This window comes from Aricia agestis, chromosome 15, assembly GCF_905147365.1.
Source record: "Aricia agestis chromosome 15, ilAriAges1.1, whole genome shotgun sequence".
Lineage (NCBI taxonomy): Eukaryota > Metazoa > Arthropoda > Insecta > Lepidoptera > Lycaenidae > Aricia > Aricia agestis.
This window is the reverse complement of record NC_056420.1, coordinates 14,910,980-14,938,174: the sequence shown is the minus strand read 5'-3', so window position 1 is coordinate 14,938,174 and position 27,195 is coordinate 14,910,980. Positions and strand designations below refer to the sequence as shown.

The window sequence follows — 27,195 nt, the reverse complement described above, 5'->3', positions numbered from 1 at the left end:
GTGAATGGGTATTTCACCCAAAACTCCTGCTGAATTACAACAGATGTGACATTTATATAGACAAAAAATGTGGTACATTTAATCAAAATCAATTTAACAGTTTCCGGGCTTACTCACTGCAAGAAAAAAAGTTTCTATGATGAAACATAATAATTATTTGTATTTTGCACCGCAATTCGCAACTGCCAATACGGCAATAATAATGGCTGAAGTGGGTAAGCAACTTCACAGTAAGCCGCCTTTGACTAGCCATCGGTATCCCGTTTTCTCTGAATATTCGCAGATTTATTGTATCAGCTGTCTGTCGATTCTCGGTGTCACCCTCAAAAGTCAAAGTAATACCATACATCGACCAAATAAGCATAAATAAATAAATAATATACTATATAAATAAACGCATATCATTAAGATTTTAATTAATAATGTTTATGGGTTAGAATATATACACGAATATAAACAGATAATCATGATAGATTCCTTTCATTATTAAAATATTTACACAACAGATTACTTTATATTGCCTGGTATTTAATTAAGTCGGCTATGTGACTGATAGACAAAGATTAATATAAGTTATCCGTTGAGGAAATAATTATGTTACTTAGCGGGGAGATATTATATTAGAAGCGTATTAGCAACAGTTGCTAGAGCGAGCACGTCCTCCATCGCGAACCAGAAGATCGACTTTCAAACTTTAGTAATTAGTCAGCTCGCTCCCCCGCCCGCTTCCAGCACTCTCACAACTCACACATCGACAATACGCACTTTGCGGTGTCATACACCCATACGTACTATGTTAATATTATAATACGCTTTAAAATCAAAATTAGGAGAGCATCCAATCTTACATTCAATTTACATTGCGATTTTCAGTACAAAAACTTAACGTGGATCGTAACGACGACGTTTGGAACCAAATTGCTTAAAACCGTGAACATTATGCTTGTAAATTATGTGGATTATAATATTAAAAGTTGCCTACTTTAGATTTAAAAAAAAATAATTTTTTGTCCAGTGATAACTTGTACTAATAACCTCTAAAGAAAATATATTAGTAGCAGCTGTCCCGGCAAACGTTGTTTTGCCATATAAATAATTTTTGGTATGAAAAATAGATGTTGGCCGATTCTCAGACCTACTCAATATGCTCACAAAATTTAATGAGAATCGGTCAAGCCGTTTCGGAGGAGTATGGCAACGAAAACTGTGACACGAGAATTTTATATATTAGATAAGATATATCTCGATACAAGCTCACTCACTCACCGCTCAGGTCGTTGCTGCTGCGTCGTATCTCGATGAAGATGCAGACGTAGCAGGCGGTGATGACGAGCAGCGGTAGGAAGTACATGGCGGCCAGGCAGAACACGTTGTAGGCGAGCTCCAGCCGCGCGCTCGGGAACGCGCCGAACGACACGCACTGCTCGAAACCCGCCACGCGCGGGTGCTGCAGCACGCGGAACACCGCGCTCTGGAAACACACCACTCTGTAGAGAACTACATAACACGTGGCAGGCATAACTTCATTGGTACTATATAGATGTTGCAGTGGCATAGGTACTCGTAACAGCCTCATTGCTAGGTGCAATGCTACATCAACGCTTTGCAAGTATGCAAGTGCTACAGCAACGTAGCAATGCTACAGAAATCGAATTTAATTTTCATGAGTGGTGTCAAGATAATAATCATCAACAACAGCGATACAGCAACGTAGTTGTGATACAGCGGCGCGGCGTAACCGTGCTGCAGGCTACAGCGACGTAGCCGTGCTACAGTAGCGAAGCCGAGCTACAGCGACGTAGCCATGCTACAGCAGCGTAACCGTGCTACAGCAGCGTAGCCGTGCTACAGCGGCGTAGCCGTGCTACAGCAACGTAACTGTGCTACAGCAGCGTAACCGTGCTACAGCAGCGTACCCGTGCTACCGCGGCGTAGCCGTGCTACAGCAGCGTAACCATGCTACAGCAGAGTGACCGTGCTACAGCGGCGTAGCCATGCTACAGTAGCGTAACCGTGCTACAGGCTACAGCAGCGAAGCCGTGCTACAGTGACGTAGCCGTGCTACAGTAGCGTAGCCGTGCTACAGCGACGTAGCCGTGCTACAGCAGCGTAGCCGTGCTACAGCGACGTAGCCGTGCTACAGCAGCGTAGCCGTGCTACAGCGGCGTAGCCATGCTACAGCAGCGTAACCGTGCTACAGCAGCGTAGCCGTGCTACAGCGGCGTAGCCGTGCTACAGCGGCGTAACCGTGCTACAGCAGCGTAGCCGTGCTACAGCGGCGTAGCCATGATACAGCAATGTAACCGTGCTACAGCAGCGTGACCGTGCTACAGCGGCGTAGCCATGCTACAGCAGCGTAACCGTGCTACAGCAGTGTAGCCATGCTACAGCAGCGTGACCGTTTTACAGCAGCGTAGCCGTTCTACAGCGGCGTAGCCATGCTACAGCAATGTAACCGTGCTACAGCAGCGTAGCCGTGCTACAGCGGCGTAGCCATGATACAGCAATGTAACCGTGCTACAGCAGCGTGACCATGCTACAGCGGCGTAGCCATGCTACAGCAGCGTAACCGTGCTACAGCAGCGTAGCCGTGCTACAGCGGCGTAGCCATGCTACAGCAGCGTAACCGTGCTACAGCAACGTAACCGTGCTACAGCAGCGTAACCGTGCTACAGCAGCGTAACCGTGCTACAGCAGCGTAACCGTGCTACAGCGGCGTAGCCGTGCTACGGCAGCGTAACCGTGCTACAGCAGCGTGCAACGTAGCAGATCTACAGCAATGTTGTTAAATTTTCGTAGCGTTGCTAAGTTACTCTATAGCGAACGTGAGAGGAGTTTTCGCAGTATACACGTACGTACGTAAAGACGTGTGGTAATTAAACTTAGCAGTTATTACAAACTGCGACAAACTAAACCTTGTTCTTCTCAACCGCGCGTCGCGACAGTCGTGTATGAACCTTTGATGATATTATTTAGTAAACATTCTCCACATAACTAACATTTGAAGATACTTTCAGTAGGGAATTAGGAGTAAACATTATGAATGTAATATACATGTTTGATATCGCATAAGTCTTTGGCATTTAACAAGGAAGAAGCTTTATACAAAACTAGATTTAATATACCACGAGTATAATTGTGATACATTCCATGGTGTTTTATATATCTGTATAACTTTTGATCCAAATGTAATATTTGCACATTTTTATAAATAGATCATTGAGGGCTGATAAGAAATAGTGTAAAATGGTACCACTGATACTATGACGTATCTCACGAAGCTTGTGACATTTGCTTTGTTTACCAGATCTTTCCACAGGCTTACACGTATACACAGTGCACACACCATAACACAGTAAACGATCCCAAGTGTCGCAGCACTTATTATTTTATTAAAATAAATAATTTATCGATTCGATGTACTTTTCGACCTATGTGAAATGTGGTTTTAATACCTAATTATAGAGGCGATGAAAAATGTTGGCCTTATTGCGTAAAATCAATTAACAGTTTTTTTCCGACACTATGAGAACCACACCGTATGTCACTGTTCTCTGCGAAATTATGAGCACAGCCAAATAAAACTTTACGGTTGGTGGTATCAGTACTTAGGATCTAGTGGCAAGTTGTCACATTAGCTCAGATTACTATTATGTACTATCAGAGAAGTTGATTCATAGACAGATGGCGGGCCAAGGTATTTTGGATTATGACTAATATAGAAAACTTGTCTAAATGATGTAGGTCCGTCATCTGCCTATGAATCGATTTCCTCCATGGTACCTGGGGCAGGCTGCAGGCAAGCGCGGCGGCCCAGGCCCCGCACAGCATCTGCCGACTGCGGCGCCGCGCCACCGACAGCTTCAGCGGGTACAGCACCGCAAAGAACCTGCACCACGCCAGCATCATCATCATCAATTTAAAATCTTAAATATTTTTCTGCTATGTCTATTTACCTTGAATTTTTAACTATTATATTTTGTTGTATTATGTGATTATTCCTATGTAATGTTAATTTTATAGTCGTATTATTTTATTATAGAATTTTGTTGTTAATTTTTATTGGTGCATGTAGTGTTTGTCTGTAAGAAGTTGTAACACTGAATGATAATTAATTAAGCGTATCCTGTACTTTATTATAAGTGTTAGCAATTGTTGACAAATCTTTTAAAATAAATAAATAAATAAAATCATCATCACTACTATCATCGTTATCATAGCGCAGGAGAAGATAGGGAGACACGAAAGAAAGTCCCTAAGTTTTGACTTAAGCCTGCCTCTTCCGGTTTAAACTAAAAATATGTTTACTTAAATATTAGATTCAAAATAAAAAAGTATCGTTAATTGTTTTAGATAAGAGTTGCAAAGTTACTATACTCCACTCGGGCTAACTTTTCGCTAGCGGTTATTGACTCCCTGTCAAAAACTTGTCATTTTCCATATAAAATCACGATTGACAATATCTGACACTTCATTGTCAATCGCGGTTTATATGGAAAATGACAAGTTTTTGACTGGGAGTCAATGACCGCTAGCGACAAGTTAGCCCGAGTGGAGTATAGTGAGAGCGAAATCATTCAGAACATTTAATAATACGACAGGCAACAGCCAGCAAAATATGTTGGCGCCTGGCGGGAATAGAACGTCATTTCTTTTGAGATTTAAATGGTGACATAAAGCTTCCATTACTCGGAACCCGGTACAAAAATAGAAAAATCAATTTTAATACAAGTCATAGTACTAAGAACTGCTTTGTCGATCACATGTTACCGATTCAAAAATAATAACAAGATCTGTACTTTCAAAGATTTTTTTGGCATAGACATTTCCAATGTTGGAATGGTCAACGACATATTATATTACAAAGAATATTTTGGATTAAAAAAAATATACCACTGAAATACTATGCGATGATTTGTATTCCATATTATTATAGTCAGAAGAAAACAGCAAACGTAACGTAAGTAAATAATAAATTCAATATCCCTGCGGTACGTCGTGGCCCGTGGGTACTCGAATTAGCGCCATTTTGAAATACTTCGGCTGCCGAACAAATGTTTAACTGCCGGATAATTTAACAGGTATTCGAGCGATGTAGACTCAATAATGACATCGCTCGTGTAGCGATTAACAATCGCGACGAGAGGACGGCGGTGGCGGTGTGTCGGCGATACGACAGCGCCTGATGAATTGTTGTGAATACCTCATCGATCCACTTACACCTTTGCTTTGTAATATCGGTATTTCACAAGTACACAGACGCATCATATTACTATTTTATAATATAACATTTATCTATTTTCTATTATTATAAAAACGAAAATATGTCTATCTGTCTGTCTGTTAACTTTTAACGCCCGACCGCTGAACCAATTTTCCTGAAATTTATCATGGAGATAGGTACAGAGTCCCGAGAAAGGATATAAGACACTTTTTATCCTGGAAAATGTACGGTACGGTTAGTGATAAACGAATTTTGAGACAACGGAGTTGCGGATGACATCTAGCTAATTATAATATTGTATTGTTAATCATTATAATAACGAGACACTATTATATTAGATCGATTATGATGAAATTTGGGATAAATAGGTCTAGTAGACCATAGGTTACTGTTTATTGCAGCAATACTCAAGCGGGTGGAGCCGCGGGCAACAAAAGTAAATATTTAAATAATACTTTGATTGACTCGGGTCGCCGGAGACTATAGTGGCCAGAGGGAATTGAGGCCAGCAGCGTTGTAAGACCCTCGCCTCTGACGGTACTAGAAAGGACATAAAACAATAACGATACTATTGTGAATATTCATTTAGGAGCATAAAAGCTATGACGTGGTATTGCAAGGTTTTAATAAATATGTAGTTTTATTAAGCAACTCAATAAAAGGGACAAAATAGGATATAATACATATTATGTAATCTCTTAATATCCCTACTCCCGTTAAAATTGGTTAAGCGTGAAAATGTAATGAACGGACAGGCAAATTTTGGAAAATGTTTTTATGGATAAGGATTTAATAAAATGTAACATGATTTCGCTGTTGATGTTTGCAATGCAAAGGCGCGTTTCATTATACAGTCCAAACAAACTTTTAACTGGAATATCCGGCCAGGCCGGACTGGGGGCGATCGCCGCTGCAGTAATAAACTTAGCCGGAGGTAGCGCCGGATATAATTATTTTCTATTGCCATCCGGGGCACGTCTATTGCCTTTCTTTATTTTTTTGATGATTTAGAAGTTACCCGCGTTAAACAATTTAAACTTAGAGACTCAATAAATTGCTAATCCGCTTTTGCTTTAGCCTTCATTAATATATAAAACTCAAAAAGTAACTGCTTAACTTTAATTTAATGAATATTTTTACATAATACATTTTCTTTAGAACTCCTTATTAAAGTTTAAAAATTTCAGATACAGCACCAAAAATTATAGACTGGTAATAGGGATGTCGTAGTGTGTGTGAGTGTGTGTGCTCACCGGTCGATGGAGATGCAGACGAGGACGTTGGAGGAGAGATAGAGGCCGAAGGCGCGCAACACCAGAAGCAGCTTGCACAGTAGGTTGCCCACCAGCCACGCGTTCGTCCACTTCCACCCGATCTGCAACCACATGTCGTGTCAGCATTTGTAGGCAGCCCAGAACTTTAAGATCTTAAGGTGAAATCGGGACAATCGACGCATTTGTACAATGTACTCTCGAGGAAATTGATTCCTAGCCTAGGCAGTTGACCTACGTCAATTGGTTGGGTTATGTCAATTCAATACTAGTCGTGATCGAACGGCTATCATTGACGTAACCGACCAAATTATGTAGGTCCGCTATCAGCCTAGGAATCAACTTCACTGAATATACAATATACATCCTCTTTCCTCCAATAGTTATAAATCGCGATCTACCAATAACGGGTATGGGAACTTATGTACCATGGCATGTCTTTGTAAAATCAAAGGCATGCTATTGGTAGATGAGTACTCTTTTTTTTAGTCTTTTTCATACCCGTCCTTTATCTTGCCCTTTTTAGGAATTGCTCATTTCCTTGTTGCTTACTCGAAGGCATTTGCCCGAAGTTAACACATATTGTCATATTGATGCAGTAATTCGACCTATTAATATTACTTATTTCAATAGAAATTAATCTAAACAATAATTTAATTGGCATTTCCAATTACTTTTGTTCATCACTTCCAAAAATAACGGTAAATTAAATCACGTGTCCTAAAATAACAGCAATCACAACGTTAATCAATCAGTATTCATGGAATTTATTATAGGATAGATTATTATTATGTAGAACATAGAGCAATTACACAATATTTGGTCTATGGTTATAGCGCGCCCGGTAGATACTGTGATTAAGAAAACAAATACCTAAAATTACCTCGAAAGTCTCCTAATCATATTTCGATGCTGAGCATATAACGTGCGACCATATTTTGTGCGCATACAAATTTTTAGAAAAGTTTCGATTGCCAAAATTGTTTAGTAGCAGCGCGCAACAATTTCGAATATGTTTTTAAGAGAGATGCGGATTTAGAAAAGTCGCCCGTTCGCACCGAGCATAGTGTCTTAGTCTAGCTTAAGTTATTAGTCTAGTCGGTGTTAGTACACGTCGGCTGCAAGTTATTAGTCTAGTCGGTGTTAGTACACGTCGGCTGAGGGAAGGCTGAACGATATCACTCGATATTAGAAACCCAACCGACCGTGAGCGATTCGCTGGAAACTTGTTTGGTGTAGGATACTATTAAATTATTAACTTAATATTATACACCACAATAATGTTATTATGTGTATACCTGTGGATTTCTCTTCTCACCATCTACAAAATAGCGCTGCGGCTATAACTGGGAGAGCCATGCTTCGGCACGAATGGGCCGGCTCGACCGGAGAAATACCACGTTCTCACAGAAAACCGGCGTGAAACAGCGCTTGCACTGTGTTCCGCCGAGTGAGTGAGTTTACCGGAGGCCCAATCCCCTACCCTATTCCCTTACCTACCCTCCCCTATTCCCTTCCCTTCCCTACTCTCCCCTATTCCCTCTTAAAAGGCCGGCAACGCACCTGCAGCTCTTCTGATGTTGCGAGTGTCCATGGGCGACGGAAGTTGCTTTCCATCAGGTGATAATTCCGTTTGCTCGTTTGATCCCTTATTTCATAAAAAAAAACTGTCTCCAGATTACGACACGGTGTTTACTAGATTAGGATAAAATTGTAATACAAGGATGTACCGTATAAAATCAACAGTAAAGACTCGATTTTGTGTTGTACAGACGAAACTTTAAAGGTAACAGCAGATCTAACAAAGATAAACATCTGCTTAGCAGATATACAGTCAGTTTCCTTTTTAGGGTTCCGTACCCAAAGGGTAAAAACAGGACCCTATTAAGTACTAAGACTTCGATGTGCGTGTGTTCGATTGCTAAACTCGCAGATAGACTCAGTTCTGCAGCATATGCAGTCAGAAAGATTAGGGAAATTTCTGACGAAGACACTGCACGATTAGTATACTTTAGCTATTTTCACAGTAGAATGTCATATGGTATCCTTTTATGGGGAAACGCTGCCGATATTAATACTATATTTGTGCTGCAGAAGCGAGCTATACGTTCGATTTACAAAATGTCTACATTTGAATCTTTGAGAGAAAAGTTTAAAGAAATTGGTATTCTGACAGTAGCTTCTCAATACATTTTAGATAATGTAATACATGTTAGAAAAAATATATGTAAATTTAAAGCCAAAGGTGACATTCATTGTAGAAACACCAGAAATAAGTACAAGCTAGATTTGCCAGTGATCAGACTTAGTAAAGTCAGTAAATCTTTTAAAGGTCAATGTATACGCCTTTTCAATAAAATCCCAGAAAACGTTAAAAATCTTTCCATTAATAAATTTAAGAAAGTAGTCAAAGAGCGTTTGTGTGCCAAAGCCTATTATAAGGTCAATGATTTCATAAATGATGGCACATCTTGGGAGTAGGATGGCTGCTTACAAGGCTACTTCTACATTATTGTACATGACTTACTATGTATGTATGTTGACATTGTATAATTTTAAGTTACAGCATTGTAAATTTTATTTTAAAAGATTAATTTTTTTACCTCACTTTTTTTTGGTAAAAAAGTGGGCCCCGTGCGAGTTTCTTACGCCGGTTCTTCTCGCCGGGATAGTTCCCGAACCGGTGGTAGGCACCGTAGCTAATATTAACATTCTGAAAGTATTTTCTTAAAATCTACTCAGAAATAAAACATTTTTTATTTATTTATTTTATTTATGTCTGTCCGTCTGTCTGTCTGTGTTTCTCCAGGCTGTAACTCAAGAACTGCTATAGCTAGACTTCTGAAATTTTCACAGATTGTGTATATCTGTTGCTGCTATAACAACAAATACTGAAAACAAAATAAAATAAATATTTAAGGGGGGCTCCCATATAACAAACGTAATTTCGGCCTTTTTCGCTCTATATCATAAAGTTAATATACCTAGCGGAATAGAGCAACAATCTCGAGCGAAAAATTAATCAAATCTCGAAACGAAACCGAAATTGGTTTCATCTGTGTGTAAAAATATGTGTACGTATACACTTACATAAGCAGGATTGAACATGAAACACAAAAAGAGTGCTGCTGTCATGTATCACACGTCTCTTTTTACCACGCAGTGTTACTGATAGTGACATCTCTCTTGCTCAGACCTTTGTTTCTCTATAATTCCGCTAGGTATATTACCTTTATGCTCTATATAAATAATGGCAAGAGGTAGGCACCTGAATTTTTCACACATTCTTTTTTTATATTATGTGTACTTACTTTAATATTTAATAATAATATTAAAATAAAATAAAAATTTAAGGTGCGCTTGTGCCATACAAAAACACAATTTTTAGCCTATTTTTGCTCTGTATCGGTACCCTTCGTGCGCGAGTCCGACTTGCACTTGGCCGATTTTTTAATATTCACTTGTAATACTAATGTGGGGCATGTTCTTAAAGTTATCAAGGAGCTCCAGCTTTTATACCTGTTAGATTACATTATTGTATTGTGTTTAATGACGGACACCGTTGTTACGAAATATTCGTCCATGGTTTAACGCACGTTGTTTAGAATATATTTTGAAGTTACAATATTATAATGTAGTTCTCCCTCACCTCGCCACCACAAGGCCGACCGCCGTCTCGCGACTTTTCAATCAAAACTTGAAAAATGTTACCCGACTAGTTAAGGTGAGGCCAGTTCGAAAAGACTGATTTTTAAACTTCCAATCTGAAGAAATTATGTGGAATTCTCTTGCATCAAAATTCATGTAGACACAAAGTAACGAAATAACCGAACAGAATATTGAAAAATGGCATGGTAATTCTGTAAAAAAATCTTGAATATCAGCATAAAAATACTCTTCAAATCGGACATCTCGTATTAATTTTCAATTACAATGATATGTTTTTTTTTACAAAAAGGATAGCTTTTTTATAGTTGTAGCAAAATAACCGAATAGATTTTTAATAAATGAATCAGTCATCAAAAAAATAAAATAAAATGTATAATTTTCTCCTATCAACTACGCGGCGAGCGTCGTAACCGCCCTATACAAGGCGCGCTGATATGAATGTTATTTTAATGTCCTTAACGTCGATATTCGTACTGACAGACATCCTGCTTATTCAGGGACAGCCTTGCCTTAAAATTTATTTGCAGAACCAATGTAGTGGACATAATACAAACAAAGTTGTGCAGGCGTTTACTTTATTTATTTATTTATTTATTTACTAGGCATATCAACAATATAAACACACACATATACATTGATTACATTAATAACTACATTTTAGTGCTTATATCAATTACAGACATGCACAACGTTATTTTATAAAAACACATCTATAACCAAATTAAATTAAAGTTGAGTATACAATTAATTCTAAATTTATAAATATACAAAAATTAAAGAAGTAGTTCATAACACAGTACATAATTTAATTCAATGTCATAAAAGTAATAATAATAATAAAAAAAAAACAAATATACAGTGTGTAACAAAAACGAGTGATAATACTTTAGGGTGTGTACGTGTTCCTTGTAGAGAGTTCACTGTGAAAGTAGCAGCTCTGAAAGACGAATTTTTTTTTTCACTTTTGTATGGGCAAGGGCCCGAGCGTCACGAGTTTCCCCATACAAAAGTGAAAAAATTTTTTGGTCTTTCAGCGCTGCTACTTTCACAGTGAACTCTCTACAAGGAACACGTACACATCTTATCACAAGTATTATCACTTATTTTTGTTACACCCTGTATATGGAAAATGTCACTTTAACTATATAAAGCCTAGAATATAATGTCCGGATTAATAAATAAAATGTCAATGTAAAGTCAATAGTAAATTCATAATAATAGGTCAATTAATTTTAGAGAAAAAAAAAGTCAAAATAGAAAAATAATTTAATAATGAACACATAACGGCATTAATATTAAACACATAATGGCTTGCAGAATGCAGGTATGTAATTTGCTTTTAACAAATTGTGTGTTGTATGCGTAGTGTGTACACAATACACATACAATGTTCACTCTAGTGACACCGTAATAATAAAATTATTAGTTTTGACATAGTCTAATAATGAGTAAGGATAATATAAACTACTCCCACCTCCTCGACTCAGATTTTGAGTAATGCCGCCGTGACGGGCTCAAATATTTCCAGAAAATCGTGAAATAATTGAGCAGCTCCAAAGTGATATTGTTCACGAGCGATCAATCATCGCCCGCACCTGATGTTTATGTACTAATTCGATGAAGCTATTTAATATAATACTAACTAATACTATCATAATTTGAAAATACCACCCACTCGCCTGCGAGCTGCGCTATCAGCCGCTACGAACAAGCGTGATGTCGTGGGTGTGCTGTGTTAAACAGATACGACCGGGAGATTCCACCAAAATTACTTTCGTATTGTAATACCCCAAAAATCTTACCCCTCTTTCTATAATTAAACAATGATCTTGTTCTGTATAAGCTCTATTTACCGCCTCTGTGACTATAAAGTATACACTATACATGTACACAATGAGCATTAAGTGCCTGTTCACAAACGCCTAGCGCGTTACCGGCGCGGATCAATGTACCGACAAATTTGCGCCAAATACATCATAGTCCATAGATATTATTATACTTCCTACACGTTCTCTTAAACAAAAGAAGACGTTTACTAGCGCGGTACCTATACGAGCGTCACATTCGGAATTACATACCCGTCTTAATTTTTGAGCTACGTAGACGCACTTTTCTCGCCAGTATTTGCCTGTCAGGACCAACGTGGAGAGGACGGATGATTCAATAATTAAAAACATTTTATGGGACGCGATATCTCTGAAAGTGGCATGTCAATGGACACAAAAAGTAAAGCTAATAAGTATACCTCCAGCTATTAAGCTATCGGCATAATATTGTACAGAACTATTAATTTACGTCTAACGTTAATTTCACTACTAGCAATATCGAATCTAATTAATTTGTCAAAATCAAAGTGATTTTGACAAATTAATTATAGATTGAACCCAATATCATTATTATTCTGAAATTCAAACTATTGACTAGCTGTAGCATATAAATGTCATTAGTGTTGTTTATTAGTGTCGGTTTACTACGCCTCGCCGACTACAAAATATTCTGCAGGCACTATGTTCTGTATATTTATTATTTATATAGCAAATACTAGGGAGTACTACCTTATAGTACCTCGTGAGAGTGTCGTCTCATCGCAACGTCATCAGGCGACGCGATGCATATTAAAATGAGCCATTCAAAATTGGAATAGGCAGTCCGACACGCGAGCGACAAGTCTGTCAGTTCAATGTGTATCTTCTAGTATAGTGAATAAAGCTCAGTTTTGCAATGGTGTTTACAGTGTTACCTGTGACCCTAAGGGGCCGGAGCACGATACCTGTGAACAACAAAATATATTGGCCGTCGTATCTGAGCGGTTTCCCAGAACTCTGTATTAGTGAGTCTGGGGCCGGGCTGTGGTATGTCACTATGTAGACGACTGGACGTAAGGGGATAAAAATTCAGCCCTACTAGACAAGTGGCAAGCGATTTGACATAAGTCATTGCTTCATCGCTAGCGAATACTAATGTGAAATCCCATACATTTTGTTGGCGTTTACGATAATCGCTTGACACTTGTCTACTAGGGCTGATTTCATTGAAATCCTGTATTATTAGTTTCTAGTATTTTATTGTACAAATTCACCACTTTATTTTTTTTCAAACCTGACTACAATGTTTCTTTGTTCGTCTGTTAACCTTAATATTAATTCATGAAGCCCTAAGCGGCCGCATCCGACCACGATAACAATAGATAAGCTATTGTGTCTCGTTATTCCACGATCGATGGGGCTACTTAATTTGGAAGGACCGGCTTATTATGCAGATTTTTATCGTATACTGTATATGAATTAAACTGTAGTTAAAAAGCCCTATAGTTAATTAAGTTAACTCTATTCTCTATTTAAATTAAACTGTCCAAATTATTTTCGGCCAAAAAATAACTAGAAAAACCACTTTAGGCTCTTACTATTTTTGTGTACTTTGTAATAAGTATAATAATTGTTTTACTTGCTTACTTTTTCGATCTAAATTAAAAACCATCGGGCCTTTAGAACATTTTCAATTTAATTAATCTTTTAAACTTAGAATTTTTGAAAGGCGTTGACAAGTTTTAGGAAAAGTTTTAGCGAATGGCTAAATGAAAACGACGAAAGACTTAGAAACAGCCAAACTTCTAATGATAATAATTATGAGTTATATTATCTTATTCGCAAAACTAAATTCATCTTAAGTAATTACTGTAAATATTGCCTATATCAATTATTATAATCAAATACTGTATACTACAAGGCCAATACGTACGACACGTATTGGCGCGTGGTCAAAATTGGAACTGTCGACATCTAAAGAAAGAAAAGTGTCACATACAGCTGTTTTATTACTTCTGTCGATTTCATCCAAATGTATACAAAGATAGTTTTCATTACAGAAAATGTAGGTACCGTGCGCGTTCCCATGTGATAAGCTATTTTCTGCGTAAAATTAGTTACGACTTGCGAGCTACATTCAGTAATTAGTTAATTAAACATAAATAATATATTATCCGAATGTGTCCCTGCCGACGAAAGAAGAAGAAACCGCTGAACCTAATTTGATGAAATTTTGTATGGCTTTGACTTCCGAAAAGTGTACGATTCCTGCGCGATAAGGACTGTCAAAGCTCAACGATGTTTCGAACAACGTCTAGTAATACGATATTATAAGGTTAACCTTAATGCTACTTCAGCCCTGAATGCTACTACAGTTACGCGGTTTCGATCTAACCGCTCTTTACCAAAGATATTTCAGTGGCGCGTACTGACGTAGGTATTGTTAGTGAAACAATATATTATTATGTTGTACAACATAAATGGGCACTCTGGCATGTTTACAAGCTTAGCGATTAAAAGCGTTCATATCATAACCGGAGCGAAATTATTGTAGAACATTATTATATTAAGTTGTGATCGCTGTGCGGAGATTGACTAATTGTTGATATTCTGTTTACAAATCTAGTGTCTACATACAAGTATATTGGCCTTTATTATATTTTGGGTAGTATTTTGGTATCTTGCGCTTGCGGAAAAGTTGAAAGAGAAATCTTTCTCTACGTCTAACATTAAGACGACTTATTAGTTATTAGTTTATTATCTACGTTATTACCCACCGGATGCAGTTACTGAGATCTGACATATTATAAAGTATGCGTTTTTATGTAGCTTTGATATCGGATACAGAATAACGGATTAATTAATTACGAACTGTTTAGAATCTGTTTAGATACTTACTCGGTTTGCTAATTCCAAGAGATTATTCTTATATTTAAATAAATATAAACGTTCCTTCCTATGCTTCCATAAATAATAATCGAATAAACTAAACACGTGTAGAAGATAACAATTAAACAACAATGCAATATGTGAGCAGAATATTCCAGGTACGACAACAACAGCACCCAACTCCCAGCGAACTCAATACCTCACACATTATTGAGCACCGACCACACGTCGTTTCCAGAAACCGCACTCTGAAGGTGCTGGTTGGCAATAGACGACATGAAGCAACCACAGACGATGTGTCGCAACGACCACTGACCTTTATAATACACTGGAGGCCATATGCCGTACAGAATGACAGCTATTTCTTATGCCAATTTGAAGCGCCGCGGTGAGCGTACTGTGAACTAATTTATATAGAAAATGACAACCGCCATTTGCAAAATAGTAGTTCCAAGTACACTCACTATGCTTTCACATAGCAATCAGCGGCAATATGGCGACTTTCAAATAGGAATATTTTATTGATAGCGATCGCCTGTCCAGTGTATTATAGAGGTCAGTGCGCAACGACACTACTGGTTTGTATATATTTATATGAAATACCCTCCGTAGCTAGCGATACGAAGCTAGCGACACTTATATCTTTAAACGAGCAATTCTTGTATATATAAATATATAATTGGAATCTCGGAATCGGCTCCAACGATATTCATGAAATTTAGTATATAGGGGGTTTCGGGGGCGATAAATCGATCTAGCTAGGAATCATTTTTAGAAAATGTCATTTTATTCGTGTTTCATCGAATACCGAGCAAAGCTCGGTCAAATAGCTAGTTTATAGAAAAACATAGAAACCAGTAGTGTCGCGACGACACGTCGTCTGCTGCAACTTCATTTTCTACCGACACTGTCTAGCGACCCATGCAACCGATGCTTTGAACAAAATGAAACCTAAAGCCTATGTCATACAGTGGCATTTTATTGGCCCAAAGTTACAAAGCAATCTCGTTTCTTTGTCAAGGTCACAAAATGTTATTTTATTTGCATTTTAGTCGGTGAAGTCGGCGCGGGCGGTGGACAAACGGCCTAAGCGGCCTAAGCAGGTCATGTCAATGCGAGGGGTCATATCGACGGGTTATTACACAATAATACGGTACTCAGGTTTTCCTCTTGACTTTTCTCGGGTGAAATAGTACTTCAAACTTTTATTGGAACTCTTTTGATTGAACTCAAGAGTTCTTGTTACCTGACACCAAATAGTACATTGAAATGTTACATGAGCCTTGCATTTCTTATACTCGATTTACACTCGCGCGCGAGCCACGAGGCGAGCCGCGAGACGCGCCGCGAGCCCTGAGTGTAAACTTGAGCTCGCGGCTCGTCTCGTGGCGCGGCTCGCGGCTCGCAGGGCTCGCGTCGGGAGCGGTTTCTAAAGGAGCTCGAGAGGGACGCGAGCTTTGTGTTTACAATCGCGCTTCGACGCGAGCTGCGAGACGCGCGGCGAGCCGAGCCACGAGACGCGAGTATAAATCTCGTATTAGAGGACGCAATTTTTTTTGAGGTCTGTGGAGGAGGTCTATAGAAGCTTAACCTCAAGTTTGTGGGGTCGCCAGCCTTAGCCCCCGGCCGCCATCTTGAAAAAAGGGGTGACAACACTATTTTTGCTATATTTCGGAAACTATACGTCTTCCGACTTCCAAGGTAAAAAATAATAATAATATGAACTAAAAAGTATTAAATAACTCTTATGCCCGTTTTCACCAACAACACCTAAAATTTAGGTGTCCCTTAAGCCAATATAAGGGGCTTATGCCCATTTTCACCAACAACACCTAAAATTTAGGTGCCCCTTAAGCCAATATAAGGGGCACCTAACGTCAGTTTTGTTTCAATAATTTAGGGGATGAATTGACAATCCCGTAACTCTTAGGTGACGTATATCACTACATAGAATAACATAAAGTCGCTTTTTCTGTCCACATGTCCCTTTGTTCCCTTTAATTGCGGTTTTCTTTAATAGATAGAGTGATTAAAGAGGAAGGCTTGTGATAAATGTATGAAGATATTTATGGGAGTTCGCTATTTAACAAGTAAAATATCAGACGGCCATTCGATAACAGATTCATTGTCAAGGCAACCGTCATCTAACGTCGTCGTCGTTGCCACATACGTCACCTAAGTGTTACGGGGTAGTCAATTCATCCCCTAAATTATAAGGGTCACCTAATGGTTTGACGGATGAATCGCATAATAGGTTGTTTTAATCAAAATATACGTCACCTAAGTTTTACGGGCTTGTCAACTCATCCCCTAAATTATAATGGTTTAGGTGTCACTTAAACGTCGGTGAAAACAAAACTTGCGTTAGGTGCCCCTTATATTCGCTTAAGGGACACCTAAATTTTAGGTGTCGTTGGTGAAAACGGGCATTAAGCTAACCTAACCTAACGTAAGTTTTGTTTCAATAATATAGGGGATGAATTGACAACCCCGTAACTCTTAGGTGACGTATATCACTACATAGAATAACACGAAGTCGCTTTTTCTATCCACATGTCCCTTTGTTCCCTTTAATTGCGGTTTTCTTTAATAGATAGAGTGATTAAAGAGGAAGGTTTGTGATAAATATGAAGATATTTATGGGAGTTCGCTATTTAACAAGTAAAATATCAGACGGCCATTCGATAACAGATTCATTGTCAAGGCAACCGTCATCTAACGTCGTCGTCGTTGCCACATACCTCACCTAAGTGTTACGGGGTCGTCAATCCATCCCCTAAATTATAAGGGTCACCTAATGGTTTGACGGATGAATCGCATAATAGGTTGTTTTAATCAAAATATACGTCACCTAAGTTTTACGGGGTTGTCAATTCATCCCCTAAATTATAATGGTTTAGGTGTCACTTAAACGTCGGTGAAAACAAAACTTGCGTTAGGTGCCCCTTATATTCGCTTAAGGGACACCTAAATTTTAGGTATCGTTGGTGAAAACGGGCATTACTCTTTAATAGTGCCTATTTCAGAATTCGTCTAAATCTCAACTATTTCTGTACATACTACAGTCTTCATTACTTTGAAGTCGGTACCAGCTAATTATGTAGTATGTACAGAAATAGTTGAGATTTAGACGAATTCTGAAAAAGGCACTAATAAAGAGTAAGAGTTATTTAATACTTTTTAGTTCATATTATTATTGTTTTTACCTTGGAAGTCGGTTTTAATTTTTTGTTAAAAATAATAATTTCACTCTTTTTAGTTATCTACAAGATAAGGCTTTATGCGTAAATAACTACTACGAATGTTAACTATTCACATTATGTTACTGTAAGCGAAATTGTGGTAAATGCTTGCAGTTATCTAAGCGATGCTGCAATTTTGAAACTTTTATCTTTAAAGGTTCAGGAGTTCTGTTCAGTGCCTCTGGACCAAGAGACACCTTCGTATAAACTTTCTCTTATTCGTAACATATATTTAAGTTACTAGAAACAACATTTTAACCACTATGAGTCTTTTGATAAATTTCAAGGATTTACCTCGATTGCTAATAGATCCCATCATCAGCTCACCACTTTCGTAATTATTATACAAAATCAAGATTATATCCTATACAACAACACAATAATTTTGAAAATCGGTCCACAAACAGCGAAATAATCATCAAAAACATCTGCTTCGATGCAAAATATCACGAAAAGCATCGATAATTGGGTCATAATGTGATAACCCACGACATAATTATGATTTTGATGATGATGATCAAATAAATTGATGTGTTGGCTTATGCTTTCAGTTGTTTAAAAAACGCCGAAATCCCCGAACCTGTATCTATAAGGATTCAAAAGTTTTGTTGGGTACCTTCGGATCCACGGAATAGTGGTACCTGGTGCGAAATCTTACTTTTTGGTAGCATTTACATTTGAGGTAAATGCTACCAAAAAATGCTACTTCAGAAAAAAATTAAATCACTATATGTTTCCATACAAATTTCAAGGAGTCCCCTCGATTCCTCCAGGATCCCATCATCAAATCACCACTTTTGTGAACATGGTACCAAATTCGAGTTAAACCCTATACAACAAAAAATAATTTTGAAAATCGGATCTCAAATGGCAGAGTTATCGTTGAACATACAAAAAAAAAAGATACATACAGCTAAACGTATAACCTCCTCCTTTTTGGAAGTCGGTAAAAATGCACGTCACGATGTAGCAACATTGTACGTCACCATGCCTTGTAAAACTGCTACATTCTTCACTACTTATCTAGATGTGGACCGCACAATGCGTATTCTGCTTCTGCTATTGTTAAGAAGACGGAGAGAGAGATTTAAAAACAAAAAGACGTAAAATGTCGTTACACACGTAGCAAATATTAATAAAATTAATTAATATTTCGCGAGTCGCGCGGCTCACAGCCGCTGCACCGACACATGGCGCTCGTATCCAACGAGCTGCTGGCGTTCGTACAACACATCGTCAACATCATTGACGAAGATGGCATCGTGCAGCTATGCAGGTCCACCTACACCAACGACGAGATCTGCAAGGGCAGGCCCGTGCTGTACGAAGTGCTCGGCAAGACTGCGCAGATGATATCTTGGAGGAGAGACGGAAGCGAACGAAGCTTGCAGGACGTCATCTCCCTGCTCAAGCAGACTAATCCTGCGGAATTGCCAGTGTTTGTGGCCAAGCAGCTCCACAAACTGCCAGTGAAATCGACAGACCACGTCAATGTCTCCAGAAGTTCAACATCATGAGGGCAGAGCTGGACGAGATGCGAGGTAGATTGGATGCCTCGGAATCCACCATTAGTGAGTTACGTAGTGAATTATTACAATTAAAAAGTAATAATTCATTATGTAGGTCACCCGAGCATCCGATCGACTCGATAAATATGCGTCGCGGAGCTCATCGTGACTCGCCGTTTTGCACGTCAGCGAAATCGAGTGGGTCAGCAACAGCCGCCGCCGTCAGCTCGCCGTCACCGCATGACGTCGACACGAAATTGAGGCCATCGATCCAAGCGAAAAATTGTGCAAGCGTCGCTGCTTGCCCCGCACCGCCTCCGGGGGCAAAGGCGAGGGGTGCAAAGAAGGGCCGCAAGGCTGAACATCTTCGACTCGACAGGGACGAGAGCAGGAGGTGTGACGAGGAGGGCGTCGTTCTAGTGGAGAGCAGGAAGAAGAGGAAGCCCACCGTCCCGTGCCCGAGCTGCGCCTGCGGAGCGAGGTGCCCGCGACGCCGCTCTACGTGTCGTGCCTGCACTGGTCCATGACGGTCGAAGACGTCGTAAACTACTTACATCTGCGAGAAGACCACCTACACCTTGAGGGTGCTCAAATAGGTGGTCTTCTCGCGGATGCACTCTCGCCACAAAGTGAATTTCAGTTCTTTTGTGGTGAGAGTGCCGACTCAAATTTTATCCATCTTCGAGGCGGGGGAGTTCTGGCCCGCCGGGGGGGGGGGGGGGGGGGGGGGGGGGGGGGGGGGCTCCCGAACGAAGCGCGCATCACGTCGCCGAAAGAGACTTTACGTGATAAAGTGTAGTGTGATTGTGTGTGTGAATGTGTAAATAATATAATATATTAGGATAAAATTGTTCGGCGTGCATCCATTGCGCGTTGTCTGATTGCCATAACACAAGTTTTTACTCAGCATGGGATTAGACGACGTGATGTAAGCTACCTAGCTTTTATACTACTGTATATTATTGTATGCTTAATAAAGAATTTGAATTTGAATTCCAGGGACACAAAGTTTCGCCATACTGAAAAACGCATCAAATTTCATTGTGTAGTTATAAAGATCCAAACTGATTTAAGGAACAGAAAGCGAGAAGCTTCTATTTTATACTTTGTGATATGTCGTAATAATATAGAGTTCCATTCATGATTATATACATTTGGAAATAACACAAGGTAATTACTGATGGATTATACTAGCGCAAAGTGCAAAGCAATCCCCTTAAATTACTATTGGAATTCATTAACATACCTAAATACCATCTAATGTTTCGACTGACTGATATGAACGTCGAAGAAGCACCCTCATTACTCATGCACGACTCAAGTCAAAATATATTATGACATTATGACATGTTATGAGGAATATACAGACAACATATTTTATATGTGAAAACCCGTTATTTATTGTAAGACGTAATAAATTATGTTTACGTAATTCGGTTGAATATTTTTCTTTGTAAGGGCCGGGACACATAAACACGATATGACGTCGTGTCATACCGCGATGCGGCGTCGTTAAAAATCGGCCAAGTGCGAGTCGGACTCGCACTTGGCCATAATGTTTAATTTATATTATATATGGCCATAATGTTTAATTTATTTTAATATTATTACTAAATATTAAAGAACACATATAACAAAAAAATGTGTGAAAAATTCAAGTGCCTACCTCTTGCCATTATTGATATAGAGCGAAAAAGGCCGAAAAAATCACGTTTGTTGTATGGGAGCCCCCTTAAATATTAATTTTATTTTGTTTTCAATATTTGATGTTATAGCAGCAACACAATCTGTGAAAATTTCAGAAGTCTAGCTATAGTGGTTCTTGAGATACAGCCTGGAGACAGACAACGAAGTCTTAGTAATAGGGTCCGGTTTTTACCCTTTGGGTACGGAACCCAATACAGAACTAAGTTTTTACTACGTCGCGACATCGTAACGTGCCAGGATACACGGCACGACGTCGCGTCGTGGAAATCTACATATCATGTTTATGTGTCCCTGGCCCATATATTAATAATTATAGGTTTATTCAAAAGTAATATTTTTATTTTATCAAATTGCCTCGTCACGAAAGGAGATTTTGAAAAGCTTTTTTAATTAATAGAATTTTTGCTAAGAGATTTCAACACAAATCTTTAAATTATAGAGGTACTTTCTTTTTAGGGTTCCGTAGCCAAATGGCAAAGAATCGGAACCCGGAAATTATAGATTCGCCATGTCTGTCTGTCTGTCCGTCCGTACGTCACAGCCACTTTACTTGGTAACTAAATTATAAGACCTATACTGTTGAAACTTGGTAAGAAGGTGCATTCGTTTCACCACATTAAGATATTATAGCAAAAAAATAATAAAAAATTCTGGGTCCCCATACTTGGAACTGAAACTCAATTGGTTTTCTTTCTTGAAAAAATCTTATATTCACAACAAAGTAATATTTATGGCATTTGGCGGAACCGGGTCGGGGTAGCCGTCAGGTGTTGCCAATCATTCGATTACCGTGGATTACCGTATCCCCCGCGCGCCGCGTCTCACCCCGGGGCGGGCCGTAACCAGATAACTGATAATGTGTTTTTGATACAACATGTTTCAAATTATATTTAGATATCACTACATAGAATAAACGATGTCGCTTTCTCGTCCCTATATCGCTTTGTATGCTTAAATCTTTAAAACCACGCAACGGATTTTGATGTGTTTTTTTAATAGATAGAGTGATTGAAGAGGAAGGTTTATATTGTAAAATATAAATTTTTGAGGTTTCCAAAGTGATGGTGTAGATAAAATTACATTTTTCCTCTTACATTGCAAACGCAGGCTGAATCCTATGTGATTTATCAAAATATTGCACTAATTACTATTGTACACAATGAAAAGGTCTACAGAAAACTCCGCTATGGTCTACCTCTTATGGATATCAAAAAATAATATTTTTTGTCATTGACTTTTTCCGACAAATAATGGCTAATTTTCGAAGCGATTTTAACCAATACACCATTAATCCTTATCAAATTAAATACCTTAAATAATATATTTCTGATTTAATACAGATCTATATGGCCTTTTAAAGTATATCATTTTAATTAATATTTTCGGAGATATTATAGATATAAAAATTGCGGGATATAGCGTTTGCGTCGGTACGGGGCGGCCGGGGCGGCTGGGGTGGCGGGACGCGGCGGGAGCGTGCCTTTATAATACTGACCTCCATTATACAAGTACGCTAGACTTATGAATTACGATACCCACCTGCTTTTTGTGCGTAATTGAAGCGGAATCAGCGCCCTCAATGCGGGGGAAGAGAACTAACTCTGACGTAACTTGCAAATAGCCGCTTAATCGCTATTGGTTGTAGAAACTAGTATTATTTCCAAGTACTCCCACTACTGCTATCAGCGCCAATATGGCGACATTCAAACGTCATTTTTACGTCAAATTTAATTCTCTTCCCCCGCATTGGGTGCGCTGATTTCGCTTTAAATAGGCACAAAAACCAGCAGTAATTTCAAAGTGCCTATCGTAAGTCCAGCGTACTTATATAGTGGAGGTCAGTGCTTTATAAGCTAGGCGCACACTTTGACGCAGCGTCCCGGGGCGGGTCGGCACGCAGCTCATTGACGGATTTTGAGTTCTGTTGTTGTTGAGAGAAATCCGCCGCGCAAAAATGCGATTCGAATTCGATGAGCCCCGGCACAGTACGCGCATCCGCCTTCATACAAATTGTATGGAGGCGGATTTTTGCGCTGAGCCCCGACACGCTGCTGCCCGGCATAGTTTGCTCACTCCTATACAGCGCGTCGGAGGCCGCGGTTCTCCTTGTAGCACTTTGAACCCATGCGAAGCCGGGGCGGGTCGCTACCATATAAATCCGTATTCAGCAATATCGTCATAAGCAATTGTAAACATATCGGTAAAGCTCGATTGAGCAATTGTATGTAACGATTTATCTAAATAGCGGCGCGATCGTGCCATCATTTACAATTGCTAGTGATCTCGCGGTGTAGCCGCAAAACCGCGCGTACGGGCGGACGTAACTGAAACAATTTTTTGATAAAACTATATCTTTTTTCTGTAACTGTTCGGTTGTCTGGAAGAAACTGCTTAAAGCAGTAAGACCGCCTTTTTGCACAATTTTGTATTTTTTTATACCTTTTTTGTTGTTGTTATTTCTTTTGTTTTTTTTCTCTTTTATGTGTTTTTGTCTTTTCTTTTGTGTGTGCAAATAAATAATTTATTATTATTATTATATCGCCGTAGCTAACAAGAAATAATGAAATATTTCTTAATGGGAAAGGTTGCCCAATTTTTATTTCTATTTATAGGCTTCTATGAATCTATTGTGTTCACTATTAAACACTTTAATAAAGGTTGAACAACGGAGTTCTCGTTGTGAAACTATAAAACAATAATTGAAGTGTTCTATTTTCAATATTGTTGAAAATAGAACACGTCTTGGTTCTTTGTAGACTACTCGTAATATCCTATCGTGAGAACATTGTAGTTTCATGTCATGACTCATGAACCTACAACTATTAAATGTATTATTTGCTTCTCGACATAATGTTATAATTTTTTTTTTATAAAATGTACCTGTCGTATTATATTTAACTAAATAAGTACAGTAAGTACTTATTTAGTAAAAAATATCTACATCCCTAATGTTCTCGTATAATATAGTGACATACATTTAGGTATCCCTTTTAACATTTCGTGTTTTTTTATACGGGCTATAGCTATGGGCAAATTAAAGTGTATGCTTGAACCAATCTATGTACAAATTTTGGAAGCTTAAATCATTCTCCTCTGTTGGCAAAATAGGAATCCCTTTTTTTACAGATGTCTTTTTGATTGATTATTCTGTGTTATAAAAGTTGACCAATCGTGTTATGCTATGGGTATTTAATTCAAATATGAAAATATGATAAAAATATGATGAATACTGAAATGAACTTTATTTTTTAGCTTTAGTCATTTTTTTAAAACGGGCTTTGGCCCACCACACATTCCCACCACTGTATCTCCTGTGTCGCCAGGATCGACAGCGGTATCCAACCACGAAAACCCTTTGATATGATCTCAGGGAGCCCGAGGGACATGTTAAATCTATCTTGGGTCCCGCGACGAAATTAATCAGAAGAAAATAGGAGGAGTAGGAACATTTCGTACGTAAATAATAATTTTAAATGAATTCGAGGCACGCTCTAGACTGATGAAACTTTTAAACGAGTTAACCGGCGCGCGGCCGGCCCGTTTGTACTGGACACTGGCATATAATAAACTTTGCTCGTTGCTTTTTCTTTTAATCAACCTTTGTGCTATATGACTGGTTTATGCTTTTGACTGTATGTTTAGTATTGTTGATGTTTAATTGAGACTTAAAAAAAATCAAGATGAGAGAAATGAACGTGAACGCTAAAGAACAAATGTAACTTCATCTTCTGATGAATTACTTCTGTTTAGTGTAGTACAATAGTTATCAATATCTATATCAGGAAAAAGGGTAATGACCTAATGACATATTGTACAATTTAAACTGCGTGTACAGAATATCAGTTGCATCAATCATAAAAAAAAGATTACTTACGTCGAGGCGATTAGCGAACGAAGTCATCTTTTGGAAGTAACAGATGAGGATTTTCCTAAACTGCCATAAGACTGGTCTCGCTAAGACCAGATATTACGAGGAGAAGAGTGCCTTACCTGAAGTAAACTTGTGTGAACAGATACTGTGACAGCGTTTGCTATCTTCTAGCGGTATTACTATGCAAAAGTTCCGTTCAGGATCACCTCGCCGGCCGCGCTCACGTCGCACACGCTCACCTCCAGCGGTATAACGCCGCACGTGACGCACACGTCGGCCACGGCGAGGTGCTTCATGAGCAGGTCGACGCGCGAGCGCCGCCGCCGCGCCAGCAGCGCCGCCAGCACGCCCACGTTGCCGACGGCGCCGACGCACATGAGCGCGCCGTACGTGGACAGCACGGCGCCGCGTCCGCGCCACCCCACCTCCTCCATCGTCACGTCGCACGACGAGTTCGTCGAGTTCATCTTCAATCTTTACACCGCATGACTCATATGACACTCAAGGATAACTTCTCTTATCGTGCCACAGAAAAAGAGAAGTCACATAAAATTTACAATATTCCGTGCAGCTAGAAGTTTCGTATTATTACATTTTTAAAACATATTTTAGCTCGCATTTAAAAGTAACCTCAACTAAAGAATGTCGTAAAACAGTTTTTGGATAACGTTTCGTTTTAATGTTATTCATAAAATATGTAATATTATTTTGTCAAAATATATAATACTCCATTCTCACACAACAGGTTATTTTTTTAAATGTATTATCATGATTTAAATTTGTGGAAAGTCACTAAAGACCGATAGTAATTAAGTCAAAATACGACGAGTGAATCGTGCAACTTCGCACGGAGTGAGGACGCGTGCGCTCGCGGCCGCGGTCGTATCACACTGGGAGACGTCTGATAAGTGATAACACAGCCCGCTCCGCCGCGTAGACCCACTACGCCGCCTCCACACGGCCTCTACGAACCCTCTACGCCGAGCGCTCCGAGATTGTTTTTCGCTCATTTTCTTTTTTGCAGATAGTTTTCAGGATTTAAGCGTATAAATGGATTTAAAAGCAATATGGTGGTTTTATCGTGTATCGTATTTCGACTATTAATTTTTATATACAGGGTGTAACAAAAATAAGTGATAATACTTTAGGGTGTGTACGTGTTCCTTATAGAGAGTTTACTGTGAAAGTAGCCGCGCTGAGTTACAAAAATTTTTTTTCACTTTTGTATGGGGAAACTCGTGACGCTCGGGCCCTTGCCCATACAAAAGTGAAAAAAAAATCGTCTTTCAGAGCTGCTACTTTCACAGTGAACTCTCTACAAGGAACACGTACACACCCGAAAGTATTATCACTAATTTTGGTTACACACTGTATAGACCTTTGTAATTATATTTTTTGCAGCTTTAATAAAGTTTGTTTTTATTATTTGTTTATAATATAATAAGGAGCCAATAAGAAGTTTTTACTATTTTTTTGATCGACAAAATGATTGCATAATGATCTTTTTAGAGCTGAAATATTACAATTGAAAATATCTAGATCCATATTAGACCAAACCGAGATAAGTAGCTTGCTTGCACGATACATGAAGGAGTTCTGTATGTAGTAGGTGTGGGTAGTGGGTAAGAAGATAGGGACATGACGCGGTAGGACTTAGTAGGAATTTTAACAGAAAACTTAGATAATAGGTTGAGGCAGTCTAGATTATTCGAAGGAATTTTTACAAGAAAAGACACATCGGCAATAACACGACGGTCCTCTAGAAATCTATAGTCTAGGGTTTTTATTGGAAGTACTAAACCGTTGATTAGTCTTAAAATACAGATAACGTATAAATTTTCTTTGGATGTTCTCAATTATATTAATGTGAATTTTATACCTTGGGTTCCAAATTTGGGAGGCATACTCGAGGTGACTTCTAACTAGAGAGCAATATAGAACCTCGATGGTTTTAGCGCGAACAAATTCTTTAGAGTTTCGCTTTAAGAAGCCAAGATCTTTAGATGCCT

At 38.8% G+C, this 27,195-nt stretch overlaps 1 protein-coding gene across 1 annotated transcript in view; it reads right to left on the bottom strand.

Annotated features, from left to right (window-relative positions):
- The window catches only part of LOC121734487 (gonadotropin-releasing hormone receptor-like), a 46,377-nt gene extending 20,724 nt beyond the window's left edge, over nucleotides 1-25,653 (bottom strand). Inside the window, exons 1-4 of the mRNA XM_042125100.1 lie at nucleotides 25,426-25,653; nucleotides 6,478-6,599; nucleotides 3,784-3,889; nucleotides 1,267-1,471 (exon numbers count right to left, since the gene is read on the bottom strand). Of these exons, the coding sequence (XP_041981034.1) occupies nucleotides 1,267-1,471; nucleotides 3,784-3,889; nucleotides 6,478-6,599; nucleotides 25,426-25,653 (661 nt within the window). The remainder of the gene's footprint in view (nucleotides 1-1,266; nucleotides 1,472-3,783; nucleotides 3,890-6,477; nucleotides 6,600-25,425) is intronic.
- Nucleotides 25,654-27,195: the final 1,542 nt, after the last annotated feature.